Raw genomic sequence first — 26,554 nt, 5'->3', positions numbered from 1 at the left:
AGCTCTATACGACAAGGGGATTAGACATATGAGCTGCTATTATGTTCAGGTTTAATGCCACTGAACTTTACTATTTAAGCTAAAGCCCCTTTTTCATCCATCTGTGACAAATGTGAAAGACAAATAAACGGTCATGGTATAGAAATGCCATTAACGTTTCTTCGTATGAGCATTAGTGTTTCCATTACCTTCTTACGTAACTCAAACCTTTGGCTGTTGGGTCTCTTCCTTTGTGTTTGCTAGCAGGATAGATTGGGGGGTGGGGGGGGACACACAGATGGAGCACTTTGCAGTGACAAAGCATTGGGACTCAGCGCAGAGGAACAGAATTAGACAAAAAGGAAAACAGACAAGAGTGCAGTGGGGTGCTGTGAAGAGGAACGGGATCATGCGGGGACAGCTCAGGCGGTGAAATAAGGAATAGTGGGATAAAGGAGATGTAAAAGGAATAGACAAACAGAGTCAGGCGGAATTTGAATGTGATAAATAGGCTGAGACAAGGCAGGTGAAGAAGAGAAAATTGAGGAGATGAGATGTGTTGCTATTAAAAAGCATGAAGCAGGCATGGACGATAACATGCCTCATTATTTGATTTGATTACACTTTAATTTTGATTGTCAATGCTCAATATCTTGAATCTTTATTTCTTACGGTGGGACTACTACGATATCTCTCACGTCATTAACGACACAATTGCGCGCACAGACTCGCGCGTCCGCGTTCACGTAGCGGGAAGCTGAGGCGCACGCTTCCATGGTGTGGCGTCACCGCCATGTGAGGTGGCACCTTCCTCAGAGCCACAGTTAAGTTGAAAATTGCATTACATACTAAGTGGATATTTGCCGTGCCCGGCAACTGTCTTGCTAGCTCTATTTTCTAGTTAGCTGTGCGAGAACTAAACGTATAAATTCTGCGCTAGTGACTGTGTACTAAATTGAAGCAAAGTGGTCAATGCGGGGCCACAGTTGTGTATCTACGCATTTTATTTGAATTTACTACAAATTCTTAATCAGCCTATATGCTCTCATTTTTATTTTAACTCATTCACTGCCATTGACGTCAAAAATTCATTTGAACTATTTCTATTAGTTAAACGTTTTTTTTCACTTTGGTTAACAAGAGTATGAAAACCTAGATTTTTTTTATTGTATTATTTAGAACAGATATAAAATGTAGGATTAATCATGAGTTAACTATTGAAGTCATGCGAAAAAAAATTAATTGCCTGATGCGTTTTAGAAAAAGAAAACATTCTTAAAAAATTAGGAGCGTCAGGCGATTAAAATTTTTAATCCTAATTAATCGCATGACTTCATGAAATAACTCATGATTAATCACAAATGTTATATTTGTTCTTGATGTACAATAAAAAAAATCGTAGGTTTTCATACTCTTGTTAACAAAAGTGAAAAAAAAATGTTAAGCTAATAGAAATAGTTCAAATGAATATTTGACGTCTATAACCGGCAATGGCAGGGAATGAGTTAATTTTTTTTAACTACAATTTTTTAATCAGCCTATATGCTCTGAGGGTTATGGTTAGGCCGGTAACACAGATAGCAGCCTATCTTTGGTGGCAAAACAAAATGAAAACATTGTAAAAAGACACAGAATGGGGTGAGGCAATTGACCATTAGAGCAGTTCACGGCAAAATAACAACTAGTGGTAGAGTTGCCGGTCATGGCAAAATAACCACTGCGCCATTGCATACGGTCTAATAAAGCAGTATTTCACAAATTAAATGTTGCTCCACAAACCAAGGTGCAGTTTTACACTTTATTTTAGATTGTGTAATATTTTACCCTTTTTGTTTTGCAATTGTTTTAAAATTGACAACATTACAAGAAACTAGAGGCTAGAGAATTACTTGAAAGCCCTGGTGTACTCCTGTAGACCCCCCCCCCCCCCCCCAAAGCATATCGTATCAATAATAATGATGATTTCAGCTTTCCAGACTTGTCATCCTCGATATTCCATAACCTAAGAAACTTGATCATTGAACCATTCTCTTGTTCTGTGCTCAGTGGGCCTTCGGCCAAAACTCCATTGAACGCAAAACTGTGAGGCTAATTCAGCTGCAGGTGGGCCAGCCTGAGGAAAACAGATAGTCACATCCCACCAGTCCGAGACGGACACAAACAACCTCTCCCTATTTTATCACCCATGCCACCTTGCTCTCTCTTTCTTTCTTTTTCGCTTTCTCTCTCCTCTGTCTCTCTCCTTCCATTTCAATTGCACTCGGCTATTATTTTGTTTTGTCCGCCGGTAGCTGTGACCTTTTTGCCCTCCAAGTACTCCGACCATGCCGCCAAAGTTTTTTTTTGTTGACCTGTAACTCACAGGCTATTATTGTCTGTGTTGTCAAAATGACAGCTTTTTCGTTCACTAACTTTTTTTTTTTATTCAGCGACGCTTTCTGCTCTACTTATACTTTGATATCACGATTTATTTTTACTTCCAAGTACGTAAGTCAATATGGCATAGCTGTTTGGTATGTACTGACAAACTATCTTGTTCCCTACTGCCTTTTGGCGCAAGTGAAACTAAAGGCTAAAAATGGTCATTTTGCGACATATATGCAACTTGACCAGTTGAGGTGGCTCGGGCATCTGGTTCGGATGCCCCCTGGACGCCTCCCTGGGGAGGTGTTCCGGGCATGTCCTACCGGCGGGAGGCCCCGGGGACGACCCAGGACACGCTGGAGAGACTACATCTCTCGGCTGGCCTGGGAACGCGTTTGGATCCCGTCGGGGGAGCTGGCTGAAGTGGCTGGGGAGAGGGAAGACTGGGCTTCCCTGCTAAAGCTGCTGCCCCCGCGACCCGACCCCGGTTAAGCGGAAGAAGACGGACGGACGGATATGTGACTTGTTTGCAATGTAAAAGCAATATTTGAGACCAACGTGCGAATTAACCTAAAATTTGAATCAAATTGACCCACAAAACAGATTGAAATTATTATTTTTCATATCCTTTTTATTAAAGGATGTAATTATTGGAGATTTTTGTCCAGTCAGTCATTGCCGTGACACAGTTGCGTGCAAACAACCCCTGTTAATTTTGGACTTATTTCCTGGTATAATTTTGTGCTATAAAAATTAGTAGATTGCCATCATTTAGATAGAAAAATACATTTGTAGATGTATAATAATAATAATAATAATAATAATAATAATAATAATAATAATAATAATAATAATAATAATTAGGGGTGGGAATTGCCCAGTACCCGGCGATCCGATTCATAGGTCACGATTCGATTCGATTAATCCCGATACGAATCTATAAATTAATTGTTGCGATTTTTTTTTTACACATGTACACTGTAAGATTTGTATGAAAATGTATTTATTTATCTGAAAATTCAGGCTTGGAACTGAACCACTGCAATTAACAAGCAGGTTGCAGTCTGAACGGCACTGAAATAAAATATTAAGGCTTAATGTTCCATTCATATAACATTCTTCCATGTTTAATGTGTGAATCTTAACCCTAAGTAAGACGTTTTGTTTAATATTCCCGTAAAAAATTGATGTTTAAAAATCGATTCGGCCACATATTGAATCGATTCGAGAATATCGCGATATATTGCCGAATAGATTTTTTTCTAACACCCCTAATAATAATAATAATAATGAACGCATTCGAATATTATCAAAAATTTTGCGAGTTGCGTTCTAATATTTCCTGACTATTGTTATCACATGACTGCACATGTACTCATAAATTTCGGTGGAAATCAGTCGTCTGTGTTTTTTTTTTTGTGTTTTTTTTGACGTAATGTTTTGTGTCTATACCAGCTATAGGAGTCATCACGACATGAACAACAATAATAATAATAATAATAATAATAATACTGCAAATTTAGTTCTAATATTAGCACATGTATGCATACATTTACACTGTGACTGTTTTTTTCCCCCTGCTATCTAAATTATGCCAAACAGAAAAAAATATATATAGAATTCAAAAAAAAAGATGGCAACCATTACCTTGGCCCAAATAGCTGCAGGTGTGAGTCACTCAAAGCATTTTTTTTTTTTTAATTGTATGACTGTGTGGGTGAGCATAGAGCACTTCTCATTTCTGTACTTGAATATCACACTGCAGGAGGCACCTGGCACATTCACTTATAGTCCTTTGATTGACACTAATTGTCTTTGACTGGTTCCACTGGAAGAAAAAAAAAAAGCTGCAGTCGCATCGCCAATATGTAGAGTGAACATATGACTCATATTGATTACGTATGTTCTATTTTATTTGATGTTATTTTATTAGCTAGATGCAATTCCTATCTCAAATATTATAATGTAATTTTAGTTTTGTGTTTGTGACGTGACACCCTTTTTTTATGGTTGTTGAATTGTTTGTGTGCCCTATTTGTCTTTTTTTTTTTTCTTCTTCAGGCTTTTGCTCGTCATCAGGAACATTCTCCCACAAGTTTGTCATGTAGACGCAAATAAATAGAATATGGATATATATATATAGATGTGAAGTGTAAAGTGTAGGGGGTGTGAAAAAATCGATTCAGCAATATATCGCGATATTACAGCGCGCAATTCTCGAATCGATTCGATATGCGGCCGAATCGATTTTTAAACATAATTTTTTTTATGGGAATATTCAACAAAACGCCTTACTTAGGGATAGGATTCACACATTAAGCATGGAAGAATGTTATATTAATGGAACATTAAGCCATAATATTTTATTTCAGTGCTGTTCAAACATGAAACAGACTGCAACCTGTTTGTCAAATGCAGTGGCTCAGTTATAAGACAGAATTTTCAGATAAATAAATACATTTTCATACAAATCTTACAGTGTACATGCACAAGTTTACTGATTAGTATTTTCTAAATTTGAGTTTTTAAAAAAATCGCAATAATTAATTTATAGATTTGTAGTGGGATTAATCTAATCGAATCGTGACCTATGAATCGGATCGCCAGGTACTAGGCAATTCCCACCCCTAATTATTATTATTATTATTATTATTATACGTCTACAAATGTATTTTTTTGTCTAAATTATGGCAATATACTAATTTTTATAGCACAAAATCATACCAGGAAATAAAAAAAATCGCAATAATCAATTTATAGATTCGTATCGGGATTAATCGGTATTGAATCGAATCGTGATATGAATCGAATCGCTAGGTACTAGGCAATTCACACCCCCAGTAAAGTGTAGCTGAGTTTAGTCTGTAGGCCATGTTTTGTATTCAATTTCACTGTGAACATTAGTTCCCTTTCTCTCCCTCTCTAGTCACTCCCTCTCCTCATATATGACTGGGCTAATTTATCACCTAATCCCAAACCCTATTTCTGTACCTGCATTGTGTATTCTGGGATCCACAGCGGGAAGCATGGAAGAAAGGACTTCATACCTACGGAAGATTTGAAAGAAAATCTTCCTTTTTGTCTTCAACCCATTTTTACTCAGAAATCTGGGCTTGTTAAATTGAACACAAAGCTGATTTACTGGCAGGAAGTCGTGATTTATTCTGTAGCATGAATGGCACTGGCGCTTTGCGACAGTTTTACCTGGGGTGGAGGGGTGGGGCAGCAGGTTCAGTAAAGAGGGCGGTTATAACCCCCACACGCACACAGAAGGTCACAGTTCTAATTCAGGTGTCATTTTCTGCATTCCCTGGCATGTTTTATGCTAGTCACTGATAGCAGTCGCAATTAGTCGACTAATCGGATCACATAATGAAAAAGTTTAAAATTCCCTCCAATAGCCAATCAAATCAAAATAAAAAAAATTCTGGTAGCAGTCTTAACCCTGGCGAACCCAAGAACCCTTTTCTTCTTTGGAAAATTATGAATTATACATTAAATGACTCCTATAAATTCACTGAACACCAAAATATATGTTTTTTCAATTTTAACCCTTTATTCCCTAATTTAGGATTAGGGCGAAATTTGACCCTTTTGCGATTTAGGGGTATCATTTCGAAAAATCAGAATAACAAAAACTGTCAGTAAACTATTTAGAATTTAAGAAAATAATTAATCAAATACACAGCTACATTGAACAATATAATTTTTTTATTTTATTTGTTGCATTTTCGAACTGGATTTTGAATGTATAAACACACTTTGGCCAATGGAAACCATATCCCTGCTGGAAAAAAATAAAGGTCTTTGTTATTTGAGTAGCAGAATTTATAGGGGCCAAATTTGACCCCGTGGGTTCTCCAGGGTTAAATTTTCCAACAAATTTTTATCCTAAGAGAGCCCTTCACGGGTAGTGTAGCCGACCGGTCTAAAGTGCTGGGTTAAAATAAATTTCACTCACTCATGAGGTATGGGTTCAAATCCCACCACACTTTTCTGTCATTGTCTTAAATGTAGATTTGGATTGAATTAACAAATTCTTGGCCATTTTGTGAGCTCTTTCTTCGATATAACAATTGCTTACAATGGGGGATATCGGACAACCTATTGCGCAACCATTTTTCTGGTCGCAGTCTTAAATTTCCAAATATTCAAGAGAGCGCAAATGCCATCTTTTAATCGAGTGTATGCTAAATTGTGCATTTTCTCCCTGAGTTTCAGTTTGTGTCCGGGGCCCTCCAGCTGTCAAAGCGAAAGCCAGCAGCTTTGATCACAAGCCTGTGAATCTCTAGCTTGCTCATATGTTGTTATGCAATTCCTCTTGCTCAAATTGCTTATGCTCACAATTCTGTCCCCCCCCCTTTACGCTCTAATCCAAATTCTGCTCTTACAAATCGCTGCTCTGGAGAATTTTAGGAAATTTGGTTTGTACTCCTACAAAAGCAGGGATGACTCAGATGATGTCATCCATAAAAGGTTTACCTTAACGTATATCTGTTTATATAGTGAGTAACTAAGTACTATGCTTGTAAATCTGATTAATACAAAAATAAGCGTAATTCTTTGGCATCACTTTTTAGAAATCTTTTTATATGGATTTAAAATCTAGATTATTTTTATTTGGATTATTCGGATAATGCTGCAGTGTTTGTTGGTCTGTCATGTTACTACGCGTGGCTTTGCAGACACTTCACAATATCCATGCATCAGATTTATTTCTTGATTTTTTTGCATGTTTTTATTTTTATTTTTATTTTTATTTTTATTTTTATTTTTATTTTTATTTTTATTTTTATTTTTATTTTTATTTTTATTTTTAGTTTTATTTTTAGTTTAATTTTTTTTTATTAAAAAAATGATTTATTTCTTGATGACAAAAGTGTAAACCACTGTCGGCTCACACGTCAGTCACTGTCACACATATAACAGTAGGATGGTGTTAAAATGATATTTGTGCTTGGATTTTGTGTTCTCCACTTTATTCACAATTGGTCAACATCCCATTACAACCAACAAAACGAGTGTGTCAGTTCAAATCTTGCCACCCACCTCTCAGCTGTCGTGTGATTATTTTAAATTTTTTTTAGTTTTCCAGATCAGCCAGGTTAATATGGTTGGAATTTCTTTACTTAGTTGATTTTTTTTAAAATTAATATACTCGGTCACGATTTAATCTCCTCTTTTATTCCAAATCAGAAACAAAAAAAAGATATTAACCAATGCATTTAATCTCCTCATTTTCTCTTCATAAAAGTGTTTTCAGGTGGCAGACACAGATCTCTATTTTCTCTGATTTTTGCAGAGCCCTTTTTTGTACACCCGAACAATGAAAACACAATCACAGTGCCATTCACCTACATTAAGCACGGTCAGAGAAACCCATTAAGCTTTTAATCACACCAATCTGATTAATCATAGTCTTAGGTGACTGGGAGTGAATTGACCCACTTGTTTTGTTTCTGTTTTCAATTTGTGTGTGAGTATGTGCGGTATGTGTCAGACAATTGGGTACTAGAGGCATAAGATGAGAGGGATTAATCAAGCCGTTTCTCAGTAAAAAAAAAAAGTTGGACTACACATTCCACACCATAAAGTAGCCTATTTAGTTTGTATGTTCTCTGGGTACTTGTTTGAGTTTTCTTTTTCTTTTTCTGGAGAGCTCAGTATTGTTCATTCGGTAATTTTACCGATTTGACATGTCATCATCATTGCTCTCTCTTTTTTTTCTTTTTTTTTGTATGTGGGTGAGAATGTGTATGTGCGTGCGTGTGTGTGTATTCATTAGTTCACCTAAAACCTATTTAAAAAATCCCATACCGTTCACCTAAACCGAACACTCCCAGCCAGAGTCGTGAGGCCGTCAGGAGACCCGAGGAAGGACCAAAGAAAGGAAAGCGAAATCCAGCACTGACCAGACACCACCCACCGGGCCACCAACCAGAGTCCTTCACCAACCCCAGAAACATCTAAATTCCAACAAATCAGGGAGAGCTTGCTTGAGTTTTCTTCGGGTACAGCAGCTTCTTCCCACATTCCACAAACCTGCATGTGAATTGATACTGTTTTTTTCCCTTTTCTCTATTAACTCATTCACTGCTATTGACGTCAAAAATTAATTTCAACTAATTCATTAAAACATTTTTAGTTAAGAGTATGAAAACCTAGATTTTTTTTTATTGCACATGAAGAACAGATAAAAATGTGTTATTAATCGTGCGTTAACTAGTAAAGTCATGCAATTTATTACAATTAAAAAATTTGATCACCTGATGCCCCTAATTTTTGTTGTTCTTTTTTCAATCGTGAGTTAACTAGTGAAGTCATGCGATTAGTTAAAAAATAATAATAATAATCACCTGACGCCCCTAAATTTTTAATAATCTTTTCTTCTTAAAAAAAAAACGATTTAAAAAAGAAAAGATTATTAAAAATTAGGAGCGTCAGGCGATTAAAATTTGTCATCGTAATTAATTGCATGACTTCACTAGTTAACTCACGATTTTATATCTGTTCTAAATATCCCCCGAAAAAATCTTGGTTTTCATACTCTTTTTAACAAAAGTGGATTTTTTTTTAAACTAATAGAAATAGTTAAAATGAATTTTTGACGTCTATAGCCGTCACTGGCAGTGAATGAGTTAAGTACCCTTCGATCGCACGATGTTTACTGCAAGATTTGAACACCTGTTTAGCATGACAAACAAAAAACATGAATTATAATTTAATGTGCTGGAGACCCGTGGACCACCAAGACGGACCCTTTTGGCAGAGAGACGTGACGGAAATGATCTTTTCTTTGATCCTTCCTCGGGTCTCCTTAATACTTGCTCATTATACTCACAGGAAATGAAATGTTGGAAAATTTGGAAGCTATAGAATTAAGATTGAGGAGCAACTAAAGGTCGGTGCTGGATTTCACTTTCCTTTCTTTGGTCCTTCCTCGGGTCTCCTGACGGCCTCACGACTCTGGCTGGGAGTGTTCGGTTTAGGTGAACGGTATGGGATATTTTAATAGGTTTTAGGTGAACTAATGAATACACACTCACTCGCACGCACGCACGCACATACACATACTCACCCACATACAAAAAAAAAAAAAGAGAGAGCAATGATGATGACATGTCAAATCGGTAAAATTACCGAATGAACGATACGGAGCTCTCCAGAAAAAAAAAAAAGAAATGAGCTAAGAAGATGACATTAACCTTTCACTCGCACAGCATGGATGACTCTTTTTGTGATGTCAGTTTTGGCAATTATTTGAACCTGTTTATTATGTCATTCGATATAACATATAATTAGAATTGATTCGGTTCAACTTTATTGACGTTACACGTCACAAGTACGAGGCGGCGAAATGCAGAATCCATCTAACCAGATGTGAACGACGAGTAATTAAATAGAGTAACACTAGCACTTTTCAGTAAAATCTACAGTAAAAAAAAAAATGACTGCGTTATCTTGTAATATACTGTAAATTTTACAGGGTTGACTTCCCTCTTTTCATCTTCCAGATACTTTATCATGTGTTGCGTCTTTTCGAACGCCAGTATATGCTACGCACCAACTTGGCCTGATTCTTATTCTCTCTTGGGAAAAGGATGTAGCAATGTTTAGAGATGCTGTCGGTCGTCACAAGATGGCATTTAACTGCTTATGGTCCTAAAAAAAAAACCTACTGTACGTGCATCTGAGATGACATGTATGCAAGGAATCGAAATCATCTGCGTGAACTCATGTACCTAACATATATTCTCTCACACGTGAACACATCTGTCAAAGAACACTAATGAAGATGAAGTAGCTAATTAAGGATGACATTGAGGAGCGATGGCCGGCCGTGTTATTTGACGTTATGGGGTCGACTTGAACCTATGCACATAGGAGGACTCTGGCCGATATAGGACACCCGGTGTTGGTGAACGATATCGGTAGAAATATGTGGACTACCAAATCCCTCGGTACTAATGATTTCTCAGAAGCATTTTTTTTTTTCTGTACACGCACACGCACTGAATGGTTGGCCTAGATCGAGAGGGTGGGTAAGTTATGCAGGTATATCATTGACTCTATTATATATATATTTTTTAAAGTAACATGGAAATGCATCAAATTATGCACACAAAAACACACAATGTATTTGAGTTCACATTTTATTCTACACATGATTCTACGTTTGTAGTGTTACACTTAAGTCAGTGGACAGTAGTGTTCATTTTATCCTCCATTTTGGAATTTAGTCTCCGTTTTAGTCCAGTTTCAATCACGCTAGTTAGTTTTGATCATAGTTAGTCAACCTCATCCCTAGTGAATGTGTACTAACTTGAAGCATAGTGGTTAAGGCGGGGTCACAGTTGTATATCTATGCATTTTATTTTAATTTTTTTAACTACAAATTCTTGATCAGCCTATATGCTCTCATTTCTATTTTAACTCATTCACTGCCATTGACGGCTATTGACGTCAAAAATTCATTTGAACTATTTCTATTAGTTTAACATTATTTTCCACTTTTGTTAACAAGAGTATGAAAACCTAGAATTTTTTTTATTGTACATTTAGAACAGATATAAAATGTATGATTAATCGTGAGTTAACTATTGAAGTCATGCGATTAATTACAATTTTAAAAAATTTAATTACCTGATGCATTATTAAAAAATTAGGGGCGTCAGGCGATTAAAATTTTTAATCGTAATTAATCGCATGACTTCATGATTAGTCAACCTCATCCTGTTTTTATTTAGTCCATTTTTAGTGAAGTATAAATTTAGCACTTTAGTCTTCATTTTAATCCAAGAAAACATAATTTTATTCGTCTGGTTTTAGTCAACAAAAAACTGTCAACAGTTTAGTCTACTTTTAGTCAGGACTATCATTTTACCAATGTATATTTTTTGACAGCAAATAATTTCAGATCATTCAGATTTCTATTTCAGATCGAAAACTTTTTCACTTCAAATGTTCTCATCTTTTTTTTTTTTGATGAAAAACAACTTGACACAATTACAGTATATCAACAAGTGGCTACTATGGCTCCATGCTATGAGCTAGTAAATTAGCCAGCATTAGTTAGCGGTCTGATTAACATTATTGATGGAACGTTATAGCCATTGGATTAATGTTACATTAGAACTATAATTGACTATAATTGACTGAGCTTTTCTTTAGTCCTTCCTCTGGTCTCCTGACGGCCTCACGACTCTGGCTGGAAGTGTTCGGTTTAGGTGAACGGTATGGGATTTTTTAATAGGTTTTAGATGAACTAATGAATACACACACACTCGCACGCACGCACATACACATCCTCACCCACATACAAAAAAAAAAAAAAAGAGCAATGATGATGACATGTCAAATCAGTAAAATTACCGAATGAACAATACTGAGCTCTCCAGGGAAAAAAAAAAAAAAAGAACTATAATTGACCTCAGTTCAGTTTTTTTTAACCGTTCACCGGGAATCCACCTCCTGTCTGTCCCATGTGTTTGTGCATGTTGCACATGCTAGCTGCAGATGGAGTGTGTCACTGTGGTCATGTGACTGATTAGCAGAGACAAGATTTTCAAAAATCATATCATTTTCATCTTATTTTTGTTCATGAACTAAAACGTCCATAGGTTTTAGCCCAGTTTTTATGAAATGAAGTACATCGTCTCGTCTTCATTAGTCGACAAAAATGCATACTGATTTAGTCCCAGTTATTGTTCATTAATGAGGGTTTTAGTCCTGTCTAGTCTATAGTCTTAAACTGGTGAAAAATGTGTGTTGATGAAATTATTTTTTGTTTAGTTTTCCTTGACGAAATTAACACTAGTGGACAGATGCCTTCTCCGTCTTGCTTCAGTGCTAATTCATAACCACAATAAAGTCTGAATTTAGCCAAAAGCGTATATTAACCACGGAGATTATGATTTGCAATTTTATTGCTTCTTGTGGCTTGGCTCAGACCTCTTCAAATCACATGACATGGAGCAATTCTTCATGCCTTCAGTTGGTATGGAGGATGCTTCATGCTATTTTTTTGTTTCTCTCGCAATATTAAAAGCATCAAAACAAGGTCAATAATATAATTGTTTTTCTTTTGCAGTCAATTTAATCCACTCATGTGCAATCCATGTTGTAATTGGGTACTCTGGAGTAAGGCTAAATATTGTTTTGTCAATTTGAAGCGACAACGTTGGTGAGCTTGGCAATGGCACATTTATGGTGATTGTCTTTTTGACCTTGCTCATGTCATGTCTCCGGCTTATGTCATAGGGACACTGGGTATAAGGAAAAACATGTAGTAAGAGGACATTAGGCCTGTTTACAATATAGGGCAGCCTAGCACTGATACATCATGGCAGCTCACACCCTCGGGTTCTCTGTATAACTGTAGTGTACACAATGCAAGAACCGCCGTATGCTTATGACTTTAGATTTTCCGCAGATAACGACAATTACAACCTGCCAGTCTCGTACAAACTGACAGTGAAAACCTGCAAAAACATGTCGAGTGCAGACGATATGTCTTGCCCCTATCAAATTTCACATTTCTTTTTATTTTTTAATTTTTTTAATTTTTTCTTCAGTTTTGTTCATTCGGTAATTTTACCGATTTGACATGTCATCATCATTGCTCTCTTTTTTATTTTTATTTTATTTATTTATTTTTTTCAAATTTCACATTTCTGTTTACAAGCCTCATAGACACAAGATTTTCATCCTTAAAGAGCACTATACTCAGTAGTTTTCTTTCTTTTGGCATTTTTCTAGAGCAGCACAGATAGAAGTGTATGTTAGCATCGTTGTGCGCCGTTGTGGGAGGGAATGCAGACGACTCCCGGCCAATCAAAGCGCCTCCCCTCATTCATGGTAAATGTCACTTCATTTATATCGCGGCTTTTCCACCTCAGACTCAAAATCAGGAGCAACTGGGAGTTCGGTATCTTGCTCAATGATACTTCCACGTGGTCACAATGGTATAGGATCTAACCGACAACCTTTGTTGGGTTGGGAGACAACCACTCTACTCTATGTAGAGGCAGCACATTAGCGTGTGCAAAGTACATTTAAAAGGATATGCAAGAGATATCACTTGTGGATGATGTAAAGTTCTTCGCTGTGGATGAGCACATGACCGCCTTCCACACCCGTCCATCCAACATAAGAGTCCATTTAATCAAATGAAGCGCTCCCCCCCCCAAAAAAAAAAAAATGAAGCGCTGCAGATGCCTCTACCTGCGGTAGGTAGACGCAAAATCCTCATTTCGCATCTCGCCACTTAATAGTCCCCACTCTGAGCATGAGAGGAGGTGAAGAAGGAGCAAGGAGAAGCGGCAGTAAAATAGGCCAAAATCTAGATGTCAAAAATGGAGGTAGGGTGAGAGACTAGTTGTATACTAGGTGTGGTTTAACAAGATGAGAGAGCGCTGGAATAAGATCTAAATTGGGATTTGAAGATGGTCTATATAACAATTTAGCCCTTTTATTTGACCATTTATGACTTGAACATCTTCTAATGAGTAGATTAGCACCTTAGCTGTTCACAATGGGTACTCCTGCAAGCCTCTGTCTGGCCAATAGTTTTCAAACTGGATTTGGGTTCGAATTCCCCGCCCTCTGTCTGCGGATGTGACGTCGCGCGCATTGTGTACGTGATGAAGGGGGTGTGCAGTTTCATTTTTCAACCACAGGTGGCAGTAGCGATTCAAAATTACATTTTCTGCATTCAGCAGTTTTAAACATTTAGCTCCGCTAATTTTAGCAGATAGGGCAATGAAGATCTGTTCATTTGACCTCTATTAGACCAGCATGTTGTGACCCTAAGGCTCATTAGCCTGGTTTACATGGAGCCATGTATTCCGATTAGAATGAATCCGAACAGCCAAACGGAATGAAAATGCTCGATATAAACACTAAGTTCTAAGTACTTGAAACTTGTTCTTTATTAAGATGTTGCTTCAATAAAAGTGTTAACACTATCACAACTACTGTCGATCACGTGATTGATGTCCGTGCGCCCCGCGACTGCCACGGGGCTGATCTGATTAAACGGGGGAGCATGTAAACGGCAGATTGGAATGGATCACGTCACATGTAAACAAGTGACCAGAGATCTTCATTCGGAACGATTTCAATCGGAACTAGAAAAATTCCCGCGGAAATTTTGAATTGGACTGCTGACTCTTGTAAATGAGCTGAACAGTTTGAAATTTAAACGACTGGAATCGGTCAAGAAATGTGTAAGTTAACCATAATCAACATCAACTAAAAGTATCTTACTGTCCCTTTAAGAAAAATGCAAATTCACGCACACACATTTGACTTGGAGACGTCACGCACCCACATTCCATTGATATCGTATGAGAGACGCACACCTCGAACAAAAGCCTTTCACGACTTAACGGTTCAAGATGCAGATTCAAGAAATGGCTTGTTAGAACGGCAAGGGTTTGGGGAACACGAGCATGTTCTCACTTTTTTAATCGGATGAAAAATGACCAAATTAAAACAGGTTGAAAACTTATGATTTATCCAAAATGAAGAGGAAAAAGGAGGCGAATTTAACATGGAAAAGATAGGCGAGTTAGTCCGACTTCTCCTCGCTTAAAGTGAAAATAAAGGTACTAAATGACACCTTAGCCAAATAAAAGTTAGTTTGTCTGAAAGAAGAGACTTGTCACTACAAAATGTGAGAATTTGATGTCTAGTGAGCAAAGATTGTGGCCATGGTGACGAGTTGAAGTGAAACTTTTGGAAATAGATTTTTTCGGTTCCCGGCACTCTAAGGCTAATTGCTTCACTCTGGCACTTGCAATATACACCAATGTAAGAAGGCTATTTCACTCGCTGTCTTTGAACCCGCACAGGGGGGAGAGCTTTCATTCCTTAAAATAAATTTCGACACTGAGCTAAAGATGGGAAAAATTGCTACAAAATGAGCTAAAATTCATATCGGTCGGTCAACGTATGCGCGCGCAGCGTGTCTTGGAAAAAGGTGCTTGATCTGTAATTTGTTCCCCCTTTCTCCATTCATTTCCTATGGGACTTTTTTGGGAGTTTTTTGGGAAATGCGTCGCCATGGTAACTCAGAATTCCAAGAAAAGTAATGCCACACCGAGTCAGATCGAGCCGCATCGTTTGATACCTCATTTGTCCCGGTGCGATCTACGGTAGGGGCCGCATTTTTGCGGAAAAATCTGGGGATTTTCTAGGATGGAGAGTAATATGTGCTGCTTTCCGCAAAAGTCTCTCTGTTGTGTTTAGCCCCTTACCAGTGCCACTTACATTTAAAGCAGTTCTTCCCATTCTTTCTTGATCATCCCTGGTTCTTTGGATCATCACTTGCACACCTACAGTATTTTATTTATTATTTATTCCAAAGACTATAACTGTGCTGTCAGTATTTTTGTATTCCTTTGTGATTATAATGCAGTTCGATATAACCGGGGTTCAGTTATTATGGCATAGATCAGCAAATGCTCTGATTGCATCAGTGACTCAGATATGCCAGTGAACTTTTGTTTATTTATTCAACAACTTAGCCATCACATTGTTTGCTTCTTCACAATCTTGTATACAACAGTTTTTGCAGTGCCACATTTAAATGTTAACTGCAAGAAATCAATATTGAACCACAGTTAGTCAGCTAATATTCCATTTTTAATTTCAAGAAGACAAAAAGAGAACCAGGAATAAAATAAACAATTCTGCTGCCCGGCAAGCATGCTGGTGGTTGTTATTTTAGTTACAGAAAATTGTTGTAAGCCAGATTCCCCATTACCACTACGATTCTCCCGCAGCTGCCCTCTAAAGCATTCTGCACTGAAACATTCTGTTCTTCAATGTGTTTGCAAAATCTATCATGTCCTAATAAATATAGCATAGAGTGGTGCTATTTATGGCAGCCCCGTGCCTTTGCGGAGGCCTGTTGCATGGTGAGAGAGGAGATGGATTGGAAGAGGGCTGCTTGTGAATACAGTGACCTACATGAATGAACTGGAATGATTGGCCTCACGGAGCTCTGCGTGCCTCCTTATGAGCATTCCGGCAGGAGCGCGGTGACACAACATGCATATGTCATCTCCTTTTGTTCTATGGGGAATGGAATGTAAATTAACGCTGGAACTTAAAGCTAATGAACGTAGAATAGTCCATTTCGAATCGCTACTGCCATCTGCTGACGAAACATAAAACTGCACATACCGTTCTTCACTTACACACCACGCACATTACGTCACAATCGCAGACAGTGCGCGGGAAATTCGAACCCGAATCCAGTCTGAAAACTTGGCCAGAGGCTCGTAGGAGTATCCATTGTGAGCAGCTAATGTGTTAATCTACTAATTAGAAGGCGTTCCAGTCATAAATGGTCAAGTAAAAAGCTTATTGTAAAGTTATTTTTTTGGGGGAAAAAGTTAATATTGCAACTTTAAAGTTTGTGTCTCACGGTCATTTGGATTGGAATGGCAAGTAATAAATAGGCTTTATTTTGGGAATGAGCCACCTTTCATCAACTGTAAAATGCATTTTCATTAGATGAAGCTGTTTTGTTTATTTCCCCTGTTTTTTTCCCCTTCTTTTTTTTTTTTTTTTTCCAGAGCTCAGTATTGTTCATTCGATTTGACATCATCATTGCTCTCCTTTTTAAAAAAAAAAATAAAATAAAAAAAATTGGGGTTTTTTCCCTTTCTCTTTTTTTTTCTTCTTTTTTTTTTAAATATATATACATATATATACATATACACACATATATATATATATACATATATATATATATTTATTTATTTTTTGTATGTGGGTGAGCATGTGCGTGCGTGCGTGTGTGTATTCATCAGTTCACCTAAAGCCCATTAAAAAAAAATCCCATACTAATAATATAATATAATACTAAATTGCCAAATGCAGAAACATCAATGTAAGTTATCACGATGTAGTGGCTCTCGCTAACAGACAGAATTAAGTAACCAGAATTAGGTTAAAAAATTCTATATACGTAGACCATGTTTCTATAAATTTTGATATTTGGTTTTTATTTGAGGCAGATATTTTTTCCATTAAAATGTGATTTATGAGGAGGTTAGACCATTGGTCGATATTCAGAGTTTGTTTAATTTTCCAGTTAACAAGAATTGTTTTTTTAGCGATAGTAAGGGCTACAAGTGTAGATTGAAATTGTTTATGTGGTAAGTCAGTTGTTGTTAGGTCACCTAGCAAACACAAGTTTGGAGATAAAGGTATCCCCAAAATAGCGGAAAGTTTTTCTAAGACTTTAGTCCAGAAATACATAACCGGAGTACATAACCACAAAGCATGAACATAAGTGTCTGTAGTGTTTTGTAAACATTGGAGACAAATGTCGGAGTCTGAGAGTCCCATTTTCTTAATCATATATTGAGTAATGTATGTTCTGTGAATAATTTTATATTGGACAAGTTGTAAATTTGTGTGTTTTGTCATTTTAAATGCGTTTTCACAAACTTGAATCCAAAAGTCAGGTTCCGGTGCTATAGACAAGTCTGTCTCCCATTTCGAGATGGGTAAAGACATTCCCCTTCTTTTTCTAATTTTGTATCTGCCTAAATTAGAAACTGGCTGGGGCTTTATCTGATGTTTTAATTTGAAGTGACTAAGAATCTATATTTACAGACTGAACCTAGGGAATATATAAACAGACTGTAAATGTTAATTTATTCCATATAAGAGCCATTCTTTCATTCCCTAATAAATGCATAGGAATGTTCATACTTTGTACGTGTATGTTGATGAATCAGAATTAGTTCTAAATGACAGCTCGTACCCATAGCACCCTAATTTGCATAACCCATGCCCATTTTCAGACGTGAGAGATGGCTCCTAAACATCCATACCTTTCTCAATCTTTATCCTATTTTCATAAGGTTTGTATCATCGAAAAGATTGCTTAACTCAAACCTGTCAACATATCATCATGATGTCAGCCATTTATAATTATGTCCAAACATAAAGTGGCGAAATGTACATTATAGAAGCATTGAAAAAACAAATGATTAGCCGATCAATGAACAAACACTGCACTGGTCGGTGCTGGATTTCACTTTCCTTTCTTTTCTTTGGTCCTTCCTCGGGTCTCCTGACGGCCTCGCGACTCTGGCTGGAAGTGTTCGGGTTTAGGTGAATGGTATGGGATTTTTTAATAGGTTTTAGGTGAACTAATGAATACACACTCACATGCACGCACACACGCACGCACACATACTCACCCACGTACAAAATTAAAATAAAGAATAAAAAAAAAGAGAGAGCAATGATGATAACATGTTAAATCGGTAAAATTACCGAATGAACAATACTGAGCTCTCCAGAATTTTTTTTAAATAATAAAAAAAATAAAATAAAATAAAAATTAAAAATTAAAAAAAAATAATAAAAAATATATATATATATATATATAAATAAAATAAAATAAAATAAAATAAAATAACAAACACTCCACAAGTTGATAAAATAGACAGTAATAAATAAATATAGCACAGCAGAGAGATCATTGTTGGTCAATAGAACTAATGAAATTAGTGTTGGAACAAGTGACAGAAATATAAACACGGTCGGTGTTACGTCACCGGCAAATCTCCGTGTGGGTATACCTTTGATCTGTCTGACGTTTGTTTGTCTACTGTAAATGTCAGAACAGGTTTTGTTTTGTACCGCCAACGTGCATGGTGTACTTGATCGATATGAAAACTTTAAAGCTTTGGATTAACCAAGAAAAGCGGGGTTTGATTGCTTTTCCAGTGGACACTCAGAAAGCGGCCGATTTATTCATACAGTACATAAGCAAAAACATGCGCTTGAAGTCTTTTAGTCGCTCTGCACTGATCAACACTCATCCGGTCCTCTGTTTCTATCTCATTGTGACTCTCTCAGCATACCACGTGTCAACCTCCACAATACTCGAAGGGCCGAGGTGGGAGAGTCGTCACCTTCTACAAGACTTCTATGACAACCAGTCTAAGCTGTTCTCAGAGCTGGACAAAAACTGTACCGAACCAGGTAAGACTAGCGGAGATACTTGCGGGCCACTAAATATGATTGTGTTTCTCAGCTCTTGCTACTTTCCTGCGTCACTTCTCAGATGACTTGATAGCCGGAAAAACATGTGGTTTTAAGTGCAGGTTATTTTTGTTTTTGCTATAAATGGTGCATTTGCACTCTACCTTTCGGTAGTTTGTTTGGTTAAGTGCGTACACAGTAGTGGGTATTTACTGATGTTCTATAACTATAAAGTTTGCAACAAAAGTCAATTTTGCCCAGATTGTGTTTTGTAGAGGTTTTAGTTCTCTTGAAATATATATATATATATATATATATATATATATATATATATATTTTTTTCTTTTTCTGGAGAGCTCAGTATTGTTCATTTGGTAATTTTACCGATTTGACATATCATCATCATTGCTCTCTCTTTTTTATTTTATTTATTTATTTATTTATTATTATTATTTTGTATGTGAGTGAGTACGTGTATGTGCGTGTGTGCGTGCGTGTGAGTGTGTATTCATTAGTTTACCTAAAACCTATTAAAAAATCCCATACCGTTCACCTAAACCGAACACTTCCAGCCAGAGTCGTGAGGCCGTCAGGAGACCCGAGGAAGGACCAAAGAAAGGAAAGTGAAATCCAGCACCGACCAGACATCTCTTGAAATATTTACTCTATGAATATGAACACCCACCTTTAGTTGCTCCTCAAACTTAATTCTATAGCTTCCAAATTTTCCAACATTTAATTTCCTGTGAGTATAATGAGCAAAGTATTAAGTGTTGATTTAACCGGTGTATGTAAAATAATACATTTGCATGTCCTACTAATCCGTGATTTACTTACTGGAAGACAGTCTTGATTATACGAATGAGTAACTAATTGAAATAAATTAGCTGGATGTGTGCAAGTTGAGCACTCGCTTTGTTTATCCAAATGGCATGTCATTTTGTCACACACAGTTTAATTTGCCTTAAAGTATTCATGCTGGTGTTGAAAGTGTATTGATTAGAGATATTAGGTGTGGTAGCAAAATCGTTTTTTTTATTTAAAAGATGCGAGTGCATCAAATCAAACAGAATCGAGATACATGTTGTCTTTTATTGGAGAGATATACCTGAGAAGAAAATCACACAATTACATGACAAAAAAAGAAGTTTTTGCAGTCGAACCAAATCGAATCGTTCCACTTTCAAGTTGAACAATCCTTGAATCATTTCGCACCGCACATATCAAAAACAGTATCGAATCATCAACATTATTATGGATTTCACTTTCCTTTCTTTTCTTTGGTCCTTCCTCGGGTCTCCTGACGGCCTCACGGCTCTGGCTGGGTTCTGAAGTGTTCGGTTTAGGTGAACGGTATGGGATTTTTTAATAGGTTTTAAGTGAACTAATGAATACACACTCACATGCACGCACACACGCACATGCACATACTCACCCACATACAAAATAAAAATTTATTTAAAAAAAAAATATATATACATATATATATATATATATATATATATATATATATATATATATATAAATAAATAAAAAAGTGAGAGCAATGATGATGACATGTCAAATCGGTAAAATTAGCGAATGAACAATACTGAGCTCTCCAGAAAAAAAAGAAGAAAAGAAAGAAAAAAAAATCTATTTACATTATCGCACCCACAACTGACCAAAACTAAACATCGCCTAAATACAAAATAAAAAAATAAAAAAATATATATATATATTTAAAAAAAAAAAAAAAAAAAAGAGAGCGCGCAATGATGATGGCATGTCAAATTGGTAAAATTACCGAATGAACAATACTGAGCTCTCCTGAAAAAAAAGAAAAGAAGAAAAAATCTATTTACATTATCGCACCCACAACTGACAACGAGAACAAAGCAATCCCATGTGGTTAGTTGTAGCACATTTTGTATTCTTGTATTTTATTTTTATTTTTTTACAGAACACAACAACTTTACAGACCCATTAAATGTTTCTTGCCAGAAAAAACAATGTAAAGTTGCGAACTCACTTCCACTAAATACCGCAGTAGTACCGTGCACGTACTGCATATCTGCTCCCCACTCCCTAGTTGTGTAACTCTTGAGGCCCATGTTGTATTTTCTCTTATTGCGCACCATTGTGTCGTTCCCCCGGCACACAGAGTGCGAGTGTTTTCCATGTGGGATCCTGGGGCTGAACAAGGCTGATCTCCTGCCAAGCATTCTCTTGATCTCATTGTAAACACAACACACATGTATTGCACACTCACGCTCACTTTATTTTTCAGTTTCAAGATACAGTATGTAATCTTACTGGATTCAATCAATGCATTACGTTTAGGAAAAAAGTCCATAGACTTGTTTTGTATTTAATTCAGCTTTGCCTTCGGAAACAAGAATGACCTTAATGGACATAATTCTTGGCTTTCCTGCACTAAAAAGAGCATTTTCAAAGACGTCCTGTGCCTTAGTCTCTCTCTCCTTGCGTCTGTAGCGTTACTCCATTTAATCTGTTTCTATCTTCTTCCTGGAGCACTTCCTCTTTTATTTATTTATTTATTTATTTTCATTTACTCTTGTCGTTTCAGGGTGACTCATTGGTTCAATGTGATGTCATATAACATTTGCATGCGCACACACTCAACTGCACGTATAAAGCATGTCTGTGTGCAGCCTTTAGACAAGGTAACAAGAAGCCATGGGGTGTTTTCCATATCTGCAACCCCCCCCCCCCCCCTCAAAAAAATGGAGAAGCCAGTTAATAGGATTCATTATTTTCGGCAGGATTTAGACTTAGTGTGTTATTATTCCCCCATCTTCTATAAAAATAGAACATTTGTGTACTGACAGTTGTGAGTGTGAATTTTTATTTCTTTAGGGAGTTTTCACCTGAACACATCAGAGGCAAACAGATGCATTTTTAGCACAATTATTAGGCTTGTAAAGGTGAAACAGTGATGCTCAGGCACGTGAGAGCAAAGACCCCAAAATAGCTCCCTTTGTTAAAATAGTTCCCTCTGTATCCTTCGAGGTCAAAAAGCTTGCAACTCTCTGATCCGGCGTTCATCCTCACCACACACTGTGACTGTTTGCAGTGGCGAGAGAGGAAAAGGTTGGACTTGTTTTTCTATAGCTCTATTTTTATGGTCTGTGTGAGTCACAGCTGTGGCTGAAGCTTTATAAATTTTGTGAGATGTCTGTCCATTTCTTTGTCCTAGTGAACGGAATAGTTGGTTTGCTTTCAGGAAATGTCCACTTAGACTTGCGGATGAACACGGCTTTGATGAGCCAAAGATAAAAAGGCTAAGACCAGCTGTACATATAGTAGGGATAGACCGATTATCGGCTGTGCCGGTTATTTGGCATTTTGACAAATATCGGTATCGGCTAAATTTTCAGTAAACTTTATAACAGATGCTGCTGACCCTGGGAACGCTCTGCACCTTTTGTCATTGTTTAAAATGATAACAAAGATAAGTAAAAAAAAATTAACATTTCAGATACTGTATTTCAAACTTTTGGTAAAATTTACTGGAGAAATGAATACGGAGCTTTTTACTTAAGTTTTAATTTAAGTTTATAAAGACCGCACTGATGATTCTGGGAACTCCCTGAACTTTTTGTTAGAATTTTAAAACAAGTATGTCTATTGTTTAAGTAGAGAACTAAAAAACTTGAACATTTTTGCAAATCTGAAAAGGTGTTCAATAAGTTCAGAACTGGAATTTGTGTGGTTTTTTTTTTCATTTTCACGCCAATATTCGTTGCCCTTTTAATGAAAATGAATATCGGCTCCAAAGCTGAAGCTGAAGAAATTAACTCTTTGACTGCCAAAAACGTTAAAAAAACGTTTAGTAAAATCCTAGGGAGGAGTGCCAAAGACGTTAAAAGACGTTCACCAAGTTTTTTTGGGAAACGGGTGGAGGAAAGCCTTGGCCAGCTGTGCTGAAAGTATCAAGCAGATCTAGTTAGTATAATGCCTATTTTTGGCCCCTAGATGGCAGCGATGACTCTTTTCTGTGGACCTTGAAAGATCAGTCAAAATGCTTAAATCGGCTGGCACCCACGGCATCCCTTTTCTGAAAACGTCTGGCAGTCAAAGAGTTAAACGAGCCGGACAGGAAGTCAGGCGTCGGCATCAAGGTAGATCCAGTATATTTAAAAAGGCTGTCATTTTGTCACGGCGGAAGCCTGGTTGAAATAACGTTGACGGAAAAAGATAAATGTCTTAGTATGTTGCCCTGTGGGATTTCTTTTTTTTTTCTTTGTAATTGAATTTCTTCTTTGGAATTTTACCTGACATTAAAACACACAGACAAAAAAAATTATTGAGAGTGTAACATCTGTTGTCAGTGTATAACCCTCTAAGGAAATTACTGTGGAGGTGAGTTATCCCGTGTCTTTGATTTGTTATTATCAACCATATATATCTTGTGACCTTTGTGACACCGTATATTAGTGTAATGAAGATAAAAGAGGCAAAAATGTTAAAAGAAAACATATATCCCAACCAATACGGTTATGAAGTGATAACTGATAATAAACTCAGTTCAGTGTTTTCCTGAAAATAATGATGTGCCACCAATACAGCAATTTCATTTTACAATATTATACAGCGGGTATATATATATATATATTTTTTTATTTCTCTGGTGGTAAGCTTTATGAGACTGAACATCGTATTTCTAGAAAAATGACAGGGACGCAGTGTGGCGGCCCGTGTGCGGCCACGTATATGAAATGAGAGTAGACACTTTCGAACCATTGTGCTGATCACGCAAATCCACATTTTTATTTATTTTTTTAGCTTTGAGAATAGACCCTCATCCCCCTGTTGCCATGGAAACGAGTGAACTGTGTCACCTGTGTTTGTACTGTATGCGTGTGTGTGTTTACTTGCTGCCATGTAGCAGTGTGTGTGTTTTACAAAAAGTAAGCAGTACATCAACAAAACATATATTTTGCCCAATGCGAGATTACATAACATTCTTCATTCGACCTTCTCGCTTGTCCAACCATTTTAACGTCTTTGGATGAGTTAGATTTTTTTTTTTTCTCTCTGGTTTGCTGCTTTTGGGCATGCACAACATCAACTACCTGACGCAGTAGGTCAAGCAATCTATTTTACAAAGTCAACTCTCACAGGCATAAAATTAAATCGTCCCCAATTATAATATAAGACGTTAAAATATAAGACACACATTAAAACTCCATCCTCTGATCACAACAGACAATCATATGGTAGCTAACCGATCAGCAGTTTGTTAACGGCTTGCGCTAAAGCTAATGTAGCCGTCTACATCATCATCACTCAGTGCTCCTTCTTGTCAGACCGCATAAAGAAATGGGACTGAAATGTGCCACAGCAGTCACAGAAAATTAAGCCAAAGCTGCTTGACATAGCGAACCCTTATCTAGCCAATGGTGATTGAACAAAAACAGGAAGTAGAAAACCAAAATACCATTAGCACACAATACACAAACATCGTTAGTAGCATATGCTACATAATACAGATGCCTTTATTAAGCTTTTTCTAGACATTCAAACGCTTTTTATTGGATGGTCAATAATTCGTAAAAACGACATCCACACTGACCTAAAGTATACATTATAAAAATATATATGTATTTCCCAAGTTGTGATTTATGAGGTCTCTGTCTCTCTCTCTCTCTCTCTCTCTCTCTGTCCTGCTTGGCTGCATCTTGTGACATTCAAGACTCTTCAACTCCAGCAGTGATGTTACCATTTCAAAGCTGAAAAACTTGATCTGATGGTACCACAGACAGGCAGTCAGATCGTTATTTTAGGAAAAAGGTCAGGGACCAAGATTAACACAGTTTTATTGAAATAACAGTAGCTACGCCACAAAACTATTAACAGTGTGCTGAATGTGTGAACACAGTAACAGATGTCCAAGTAGATAGAAGTGGAATTAGCTAAGCACCTTTTTCCAGTTTAATTTATTTCCCTAAAACTGCACGTTGCATGTTTTACCATATCATATTTTTGAAAACTTCGTGTGACACCCGAAGTGACTTTCTAAATATTCAATACGATAACTATCATAAAGCTTTGATAACTCGAGATGCGTTGCTGAAGTAACCTCAACATTTTTTTGGGGGGGCGGGGGCCTATCCTCTGATATTCATACACCCCCCAAAAAATAATATTCATTGTTTTTGTGCTCCGGCCAAAAAGTACTACATAATACATTTGCTTATGTCTTGTTGATTCATGATTGTGTACATGCTAGATGCATGGTGTTGATGATCCTCTCAATTTTAAATAATAGTTTTCCACTATCTTCTGTCATCTTTAGGCAATTTCAAACCACATAGGGAGATGTCAATTTTCCATTGTTTTTTGCTATTAAGGGCTGGGATTGTACCCCATTCCCCATGGTTCGCTTGACTACAGTCCCACTTTGCGCTGAGGCATGCTGATTGGCTAAGTAAATAAATAAATTAATTAATTAATTAATACATAATCGGGATCTGACTTTAGAATATTTACTTTAAGTCGACTTTAAATAATGCATTTATTTTAATAAACTTGACTACTTTTATTTATATAATTGTTATAATTATGACCAATAAGTATTTGGCACAAAAAGTATTTTGGAATAATAAGTCTTAACTACGGAAGCGTATTAAATTCACTTGAAAAAAAAAAGTCCTGTTTTTCTGCCAAATTTTTTGGGGGGAGCGCTGTTTTTTTTTTTCCCCCTGTTTTTTTAATAATTTTTTCCCAGTTTTTTTTTTTTTTTTACAAATATTTTTTTCCCTGTTTTTCTGAATATTTTTTCCCCTGTTTTTTTAAAGATTTTTTTCCTGTTTTTTTTTTTTACAAATATTTTTTCCCTGTTTTTCTGACTAATTGTTTCTCCTGTTTTTCTGAATATTTTTTTCCAGCCTGTTTTTCTGAATTTTTTTTGACAGAAAAAAAAATTCTGTAAAACTGAAACAAATATTCAGAAAAACAGAAAGAAAAAACAATAATACTCAAAAAAACAAAGCAACCCAAAAAAAATTGTCAGAAAAACAGGAGGGTTTTTTTTTTCAAGTGAATGCAATACGCTTCCGTACTTAACAGTTAAACATGTTAAAATGATAGTTTGCATGTACAGCTTTATTGTATTTATGTGTGCGTGCTAGTGAAAGTTTTGCTCATGAAATTAAGTACAGTCCTACACATTGGCAGTGTATTGTCAAAC

At 36.6% G+C, this 26,554-nt stretch overlaps 1 protein-coding gene across 1 annotated transcript in view; it reads left to right on the top strand.

Moving 5' to 3' along the window:
* slc24a3 (solute carrier family 24 member 3) overlaps positions 1–26,554 on the top strand; it is a 56,426-nt gene that overhangs the window by 3,152 nt on the left and 26,720 nt on the right. The window contains exon 2 of the mRNA XM_077581310.1: positions 19,234–19,359. Within this exon, the coding sequence (XP_077437436.1) occupies positions 19,234–19,359 (126 nt within the window). The remainder of the gene's footprint in view (positions 1–19,233; positions 19,360–26,554) is intronic.

Source organism: Vanacampus margaritifer, chromosome 12 (assembly GCF_051991255.1).
Source record: "Vanacampus margaritifer isolate UIUO_Vmar chromosome 12, RoL_Vmar_1.0, whole genome shotgun sequence".
Classification (NCBI taxonomy): Eukaryota; Metazoa; Chordata; class Actinopteri; order Syngnathiformes; family Syngnathidae; genus Vanacampus; species Vanacampus margaritifer.
The sequence above is the reverse complement of the archived record's forward strand: the minus strand, read 5'-3'. Positions and strand labels throughout refer to the sequence as shown.